Source organism: Chaetura pelagica, unplaced genomic scaffold (assembly GCF_000747805.2).
Source record: "Chaetura pelagica isolate M959 unplaced genomic scaffold, ChaPel_1.0 scaffold391, whole genome shotgun sequence".
NCBI classification, from domain to species: Eukaryota; Metazoa; Chordata; class Aves; order Apodiformes; family Apodidae; genus Chaetura; species Chaetura pelagica.
The window spans coordinates 1,223,916-1,232,492 of NW_009952047.1; the positions used below are offsets into that span (position 1 = coordinate 1,223,916).

Below are 8,577 nucleotides of genomic sequence, written 5' to 3' on the forward strand. Positions count from 1 at the left end.
CAGGTTGGAATGTCTAACCAGCTGGTTTTGAAGTGATGCAGGCTGCTGGCAGGGGATTACCTGGCAAAAGTAACACTGGGAGCTATGTTCTGCCCTAGTAGCTGGTGGGCCAGTTTTGTGAATCATTCCTCAAGATGAGTTTTTGCTGCTTTGTATTTTTGCTGCCACTGGTGGAAGAGAGATGTGCATGAATAAAGTCTGAGCTAATACATCCATAAGACCAAAGAGCCATACTATCTCTTCTTACTTCCTAATTCTGCAGGATGATCTAACAGACTAAAAGCAGGATGGATGCTGGAGTTAGTAAGTGGCTAGTAAGCAAGACTTGAGAGAGGATCACTGGGAAGGACACCTGGTATCAAACCAAATGAAGGTCTGTTGGGGTCTTGAAGAGTCACAGGAATGCTGGTGACTGCCTTCTGGGTGGCAGAGGCTTTCTTACCTTCAAGCCAGTAAGTTACCATGTCTCCTTTCCCCTAAGAAGAGAGTGAGTCATGGGGTTACAATGCTAGCCACCATTTGTGTAATAATCTTATTACAACTCAAAACAAGTCCCAAAAGGAGACTGATGTGCCTTTCAGCCATTTTACATACAGAAAAACGAAGGCATAACATTTTCCTTAAATGACAGTGAAAGCACTATGGATTAAAACAATAATTTGAAGTCCCATCCAAAACTGGGGCCAGAAGTATGTTAGTCCTCTTAAGGAACTTAGGATGTCTCCTATGAGACATCCTTTTTTGATTTCAAGCAGTTATGACAAAGTGACATGCCACACAATACTTCCAAGTTTGGCTAAGTCCTTCATCTCTGAATTATCAGATTTGTCCCATGAACAAGCCAAAGAAATCAATCCTGATTTAAAACTTCATGCTCCTTTTTTCAGGGAGGTATAACTCAAGGGCTCTGAGATACAAGGGACTCCATGGGTTAAAATTCAGGGAGTCCAGAGTACTTTCACACTCTCCTCTCTGAAAAGCTGAGTATAAATGTTGCATACACACCTTGACTTGTAAATTCCCACGGCATACTAACACATACTCTCCGATCTGCTCCAACAGCTGGTATGAACTTGAACTGCACTGTATTTTAAGAGCTGGAAAGACAGACAATTGTGATAATATTGTAACAATTTAAATACCTAAGACAGACCTGTTCCCCTCTTAGTGCCAAAGACTTCAAGATTCATTAATCCCCCTCCTTGCTTTTTTCATGTGTTTGCTGTCATTCTTCTGATACTGGAAATGTTTGCACGCAAGCTCCAGTATCCTGGGCAATGTGTGAGGGCATCTCAGGACAAATATGTGGCTGTCAGCAAACACCACTCTCCATATCCTGCATCTAATATTATTTGTCTACGCTTCATAGCTGGAGTTACTGACAAGTACCCTTTTCATCCTGTGAAGAAAACTGTAAGTAGTTCTATCTCCTGGTCAATAATAAACATTAAAGAAACTGCCATCCTTGCTTTCCTGTAAATAAAACAGAGGGAGAGATAATTACACCATAATTCCACTTATTTTGTTGTTGTTTTCTTTGTTTGTTTGTTTTTAATGTGAATTTTCCTTAGTTGAGAATTTATCTTCACGTAAACCCTGGCTGCCTTGCCTTTTGCAAATGATGTAGGAAGGACCAATGAGGAGACCAGACAGGACAAACTCTGAATACTCCTACTTCTGCCAGGAAACAAAATTATGACTAAATTTGGAAAATTGCCCAAAACAATCCTGGTTGGTGTTTTTTTGTTGTTGTTTTGGGTTTTTTTTGTTTTGGTTTGGTTTGGTTTGTTTGTTTATTGCTTTTAACATTCTGTGACACAGACTATCATTATGCATCTTTGTTTGAAAAAGATCCCAGATGATAGTAGGACAGGCAAAAATAGTCTTACTGACTCTTCTTACATCAGAAAGTGATGGGGTTTGTAATAACCACTTTGTTTGTTTGTTTGTTTAAAATTATTTTAAATTAGTCTCAAAACACTCTCTGTAGACCAGTAAGCCTGAAATATATGTTTGAACATATGAAGATACATGCCTCTAGACTAGTCTTTCCAGTGGATACATAATAATTAAACTGGTCACGCTGCTTGGGAACAAGACACTAGCACTCAGATTCCAGCTGATAGCAATTTTAATTTGCATTGCTAGTAATTAATTAATTGATTGCAAAATGATAACTTTAGAGTTAAAAATTGTTAATGAAATTTGAGATCCTTAGATGTATGAGGCCAGAGAAAGAGGGAGATAAAAGGAAGACTTAAAAGCTAAGAAGCTCTGAGTTTATACTTTTTGTATAGTGTTGTGAAAAACACTATAGTATGTGAAAAAATAGTCTGACATCCAGAACAACAGATGAAATATGAAAAATGATGGAAGCAGATTTTGGATACAATTCATATGGGATGATACAAGGAGCCTGAAAAGAGGAGGTGAAGAAAAAGAGTTATCTCTGTCAGGGAGGCTGACAGATGGAAAATCAATTTACATGTTGTCCACTGATGCTCTGGGAAATTTCATAAAATGATGAGAAGGATTGGATCCTGATTGATTCTCAAATCCCCACACTAAACCTTCTGCCTTGTTCTTAGTGGATCATAATAGATGTTGAAAGCATCACTGTTTATAATGAAATTAAACTTGAAAATGTCTTGATTTTGCCTAATGCAAATCCAGTTACAGAGCATTGCAGTATGAGACATGAAACTATTCAGCTTCATTTCATGAACAAAAGATACAAAAATAAGCCGTTGAGGTTGCTTGATCATGAATCAGTCCCTCATCCTTTTTCTTTTCTTGCAGATCAGGCTAAAATACTTCAGAAGTTGAGGTTCAAGTGCTCATATTGGTTAAAGATAAAGCTTGTTAACTAAACATGGAGCTCTGTTATCTCTTAGAAAGAGGTGCAACTGCGCATATCTTCATGATTTAATCTCTGAAGATTTCTGTCTAATCTTTTTGCTAAAGGACACATATATAATCTTCTATACTGGTTAAAGACACACAGAGCTCTCCTGGTGTCCTATAATCTCCTGTGTTTTCAGTTATCACTGAAAAAGAAGCATAATGAAAATAATTTTACTATAAAATCAGCCGGGTGCCAGGAAGGAATAGAAAGAGTGAACATATACACTTACCTCTCATTTTATCTGATTCTTACTCTTCTCATTGTAGAGATTTTCAAAGCCCTGAAAATCTGAGACTGGCTGAACTGGGGGGATCTTGTTACAAAGGTTGTAGAGAATATCACTGGCATAATTTGCCCGCAGGCAAGTTGGACAGAGAAATCAGCACCTTCTTTACATGATTTGAAGCCATTTTAACAGGACAGTACTCAAAAATCAACAACATTTTTTCAGAACTCATTAAGGGAAGGTCAAAACAACATCTGCGGTTTGTTGTTACCTTCACTGGTAGATTCCATCCTAGAAGCTGTGTTCACAGTATCTCCAAATAAACAATACCGTGGCATTTTTGTCCCAACAACTCCAGCTACAACCGCCCCTGTAAAAGAAAACAAGCTATTTTGTGGCTTCAAATCACAGAATCAGCCTCCTGGCTGCTCCCTACATTATCTTGTATCTCATTAATTAATAAGATAGAGACCAAGTGTGAAGATGGTCTCCTATTGGTTATATATCTGACTTATAGGTGATTTCCAGAGCCATGGAAGGAATTACAAAAGGGTCTGAAAGGAGAATGGTGGGGAAAGGGATGATGGGATGTAGGTACTGTGCATTAATTAAGGCACCTGCACAATCATGTTCCAAAACATAACAGAGTATTTTGCAGGGCAGTGACAACACTGACTAGTCACCTGGAAAATCAGTAAGAGGAAGTAGGTGTCCCCCACTGAAGGTAGAAAGTGAGCATTTTGATTCCTTCCTGTCAGACCCTGGTGATTTAAAATACAGAAGATACACTCTCTAACAGTCTTCACTCACATAAGCCAAGGCACTGGTGTCATGGTGTTTCCAATGTTGTATTCTGCATTGTGTTCCCACTGTTTCAGGCATCCAATAGTTTATTCTGCTGGGATGACCTCTATGAGGTGTTCCACCCCATGTCAAGAAATTAACTTAATTTTTAATGGAGAGGAAATGCCACTACAGAAACATCTGTTAAACCAGAACAAGATTTTTTTGCAGGTCTTTCAACATACCTGAGTGAATTCCTGCTCTTATCTTTAGGAGGGTGTTGGGCTTGTGTGGGATCTTAAAAGTCCTGCAGACATCTAGAAGGTCTAAAGCCATGCTCGCGATCTCACCGGCGTGAAGGATCCCATTCTCTTTGGGTACTCCCGACACCACCATATCTTAACAATGCAGCTGTGTTAACCTTTGCCATTACTCACAGATTTACCAAAAAACATGGTCTCAGAGAAAAATAAACCCCTATTCCTTCACATCTTGTTGCACAGTTGTGCCTGAGCAAAGAAAGCCAGAAACAAGTTAAGGATAGGGCAACACCTCATGTGTGTAATTATCCTACCTCTGAAAAACGTTAGATTTGCTTCTTATTTTTCCATACAATTTATTCCTTCCTAGCCTTTTTTTCTCCCTCCCTCCATTGAGGATGCTTGAAGTGACACAGGTAGTGGGAAAGTAGCTGCTTAATAACATTTGTCTTTGGGCAGGTATTATAAAAAGACACAATGATTCCCACTAGGCATTGCCCTATGCTTTTGGCAGTGACTTGTACTTTGTAGGAGATGAGACATTTCTCTTCAATATCCCTTCGATGCATTTGTCCAGGAATTTTCTGCTCCAGAACATGCTCAACCATGCCACAGAAATAAAAGTGAGGTTTTTTCCACATCTTTTATAGGATTTTCTGTCTGCCTCATGCAAAAATCCTGCTGGATTTGGCTTGGTTTTTGATGGAATTCAGTTTTAATGCTACTCAATCCAGCAGATTCCCATGGTAGCAAATAGCCATTTTCCTAAAATCCAAAAAGAGGAGGCAGCCAAGCCCCTACAGAGTATTAGGAGAGAGAAGGTTGTTGTGGTCTTTGCAGAACAGAAAAGATACTAAAGCTTATGGAATGGCATATTTTCAGCTGCATTCCTGTGAAAGAGAAGTTTTCAACTGTGATTAATCTGTTGCCAAGGTTTAAAGTGAGACCTTGCAGGTCATAGGAGCCAAACAAACACCAGTGGTACTTTACTCAACTCATTTGTCCCATCCACAAGATTCATTACTTGTTGAAATTATGAAAGGTATGCAGGAAAATGCTCCTAAAGTTTGCTAGGGTTTTGCTAGGGCTTCAGCTGTAATTGTTTTGTGTGGTCTTTCCAGTGGAAATAAGCTTTCAAAATCTCCTGTGTCGGTTCCTCCTTATCATTAAGTCAATCTCTATCCTGATGAAATCTGGAGAGGGACTTTTTTCAAGGTCTTGTAGTGAGAGGGAAAGGAGCAATTGTTTTAAACTAAAAGAGGGGAGATTTAGGTTAGACATTAGGAAGAAATTCTTTAGTGTGAGGATGTTAAGACACTGGCACAGGTTGCTCAGGGAAGTCGCGGTGGCCCCATCAGGGTCAGGCTGGACGGGGCCTTGAGAAACTTAGTCTAGTGGGAGGTGTCCCTGCCCATGCAGTGGGGCTGAAATTAGATGATCTTTAAGGTCCCTTCCAATTCAAACAATTCTATGGTTCTATGATTCTATGAAATACTTGTGCCCTATCATGGTCTACAGCTCAAGGAACTTACAGGCATCTCCTATTGTCTCCACCTTATAGACGTCATAGTTATCTATGATTTCATCAAAAGTGGTATAAAGCTTGTTCAAGAGATCTACCACTTGGTAAGGTGTACTGCTGCTGGACAGCTGAGTGAAGCCAACAATGTCACTGTTAAAAAAAACCACAAGAATAACATAGTTATCCACTGTCTTAACCAGCAATCCTAAGAACACAGTAATAATTTTTCAGTGGAACTATCTCAACATTCTCTTTTTCAGTATTTCTTTTGCTAAGGATTCTCCGTAATAGTTTTGTCTTCAAACTTTTATTTTAACTGAAAACAGACCGACTAACCTAAGTCTTTTTGCTTACCAATGTAGTAAACCTTTTTTTACAGCTAGATTTTAATCCGAGACAATCTAAGTGGTCTTCAATTTTGGGCTACGTACAAATGAAAAAGAGAACTTAATATCTGTCTGTTTATGACAAGTGAAGACATGCAATTTATATGTTGCTTCATGCACACATAAGACATAAGACCTTAAATGCATGTGGACTCCAAGGATAAACAAGTTTCCTTTACACAGCTAAATGCTAGAACCTTTACTTAGACCTATCTTATGAAACATACATGCATGTGTGTGTAACACACATAAAGTAATGTGCTGCTGTGTGTTAGAGCTCCACAGTAATCTCATTTTTTATTTTAGTAATTATAATGAAAAATTGAGAGGTGTGATGATTTTGAAAGACACTTATTTGCAGAGTCAGATTTTGCCACCTGGTGTGATAAATGGCAGTTTAGATAGAAATTCTGTACTCGGTTAGGAGCTTCACCTCCATTAGAAGACTAGAAATTTCTTCAGTAGGAGCCAGTTCTAGTGCTATCTTTCATTTTTGTTTACCTGAAAAAGATGGTGGCACTTAAGTAACTCTGAGCTTGTGCATGTTTTCCCTGCCTGAGGTCATCTGCTATTTGCTTCGGCAACATACCTGTTGTAGAAAGTAGAGCATCATTACTCTTTTGGCATGGATAAATGCACACAAAAACTAGAACATGTCTGATTTAAGGTATAAAAGCAATGTTCATAAATGTGAAATATTCTGAAGGTTAAAGCAGTCTGCATCAAAATCTGCTCTGCTGTGATGTCAGACTTCACAGTAAATCTGACTGATAACTAGTCCAGATATTCCAGATAATTCATTACTTTTGGTTCAAACAAACCAATATCTATACATAACAAGTCAGACTCAGGTTAGATTCTAATAACATGACTTGGGATATTACTCACTCCCTCTTTATCAACTCTTTGCTAGTATTTTTTTCCTGTGTTAGGTTTGTTTACTATATCTTCTCAGATTTTTAAAATCTTCTTTACTTCTCCTATCTTGCACTTTCACAGCCTTTTCCTTCCCCTCACTTCCCCTCCTCCCCCCAGTGTGTTATACCTGCTCCTTTATCCCTTTTTTCTAGTGGAATTTCAGAAGATATGCTGCCATCAGAAGTAACCTCAGCGCAAAAGCAATTCCCCAGTATTTATAACTATACAGAAGCACTGCCAAGCAAGACAAAAGTGAGAGCACTATGGAGTCATAGCTCTCAGATGTATACACTGCTTTTTAGGGGGAAAATATAAAAAATAGCTAAATGTCTCTCCAGCTTTGAAAGGAACAAGTATATTAATTGCAAACTACATGTTCTCTGTTAAAGAATCACTTGTCAAATAGCTTCTGTTTGTAATTAGATGGTTAAAATATAATCACTATCGAGAAGAGTATCTGCTATTTTTGCTACATAACTTACTATACAATAGACGGTCAGTCTTCTGTTTTTCATGCATTAAATCCTGAGTTCTTTCAGAAACCAGTATCTCCAGATGTTTGCTGTATTTCTCCATCTAAATAACATACAAACAGAATTGCATAAAATAATCCTTTTACTGAAACAGATTCACAGTTGGATAGAATCTAAGCATTTGAATGATTTTTCTTTGAAAACATTCAGGTAAGCAAAGGCTCAGGTCTGAGTGAATTTTTTTCTTAGAAAACCCAAAGATCAGATTCCTCCCTAGGTAGATTTATTATTCTAGAATTAAGATTTTTGAGGCATGCAAAAGGGCAGAAGCCAATTCCAGGCTATTCAAAGTCTGTGAAAACAGGAAGGGTCTGATCCAATGCAGAGACCAAACTGCAGAAGTGCATTTAGTTATGCTACCGAAACCAAAGTTATTTAAGTCTCAACATCTTAGCAAAAGCTCACAGTGCTGTTTTGTAAACTATCCTGCTATGCTGTGCTTTTTGCAACCTTGCTTTGTGTGACGCAACAAGCTGTGAAGGCAGGAATTGCTTTTATTTGCTGATGGGTTTAAGATATTATGTTCAAATTTGAGTTGTAAATGTGCTATTTGTGGCACGCAGGGATTTTATATCACCAGTACAGTAAGATCATGATGGAGGCACTGGAAAGGGGAATATTGTTTCTTGAGAGTGCTTTAAAAAACAAACAACATTTGTCTGAAGAGACAAAAGTGTTCAGCCCCGAAAGAAGTTGAGAAACTTATGAAAAACTGGCAGATGTGAAATGAGAAGGAAAGCTGGATCTCAAGCAGAACTGCTGCTTTCATCAGCCCACTCAGGTTGAATGATTGACTGTGGATTGCCTCATCAAGCAAGGGATATGAGATCAAAAAACAAACCCAGAAGATGGAGGTGAAAGTTATTGCAAGTGAGCAGATTTATTTGTATTGGATTAAAAAACTAAATTTACCAGAGTCATCATCATGTCAACAGGGCTAACTTTATTAGGATTCATCTTGTACAACATTTTCTTGACTTGTTCAAAAGTAGGCCTTTGGGCTGGATTATTTTTTCTGCACCTTCTGAAAAACTGTGGCAGGGA

General features: G+C 38.3%; 1 protein-coding gene across 1 annotated transcript in view; it reads right to left on the reverse strand.

The window, feature by feature from the left end:
• Positions 1–311: 311 nt before the first annotated feature.
• LOC104393440 (atrial natriuretic peptide receptor 1-like) overlaps positions 312–8,577 on the reverse strand; it is a 34,426-nt gene continuing 26,160 nt past the window's right edge. Inside the window, exons 17-24 of the mRNA XM_010002939.1 lie at positions 8,446–8,565; positions 7,483–7,576; positions 6,584–6,671; positions 5,707–5,846; positions 4,160–4,312; positions 3,403–3,501; positions 1,006–1,097; positions 312–476 (exon numbers count right to left, since the gene is read on the reverse strand). Coding sequence (XP_010001241.1) covers positions 312–476; positions 1,006–1,097; positions 3,403–3,501; positions 4,160–4,312; positions 5,707–5,846; positions 6,584–6,671; positions 7,483–7,576; positions 8,446–8,565 — 951 coding nt within the window. The remainder of the gene's footprint in view (positions 477–1,005; positions 1,098–3,402; positions 3,502–4,159; positions 4,313–5,706; positions 5,847–6,583; positions 6,672–7,482; positions 7,577–8,445; positions 8,566–8,577) is intronic.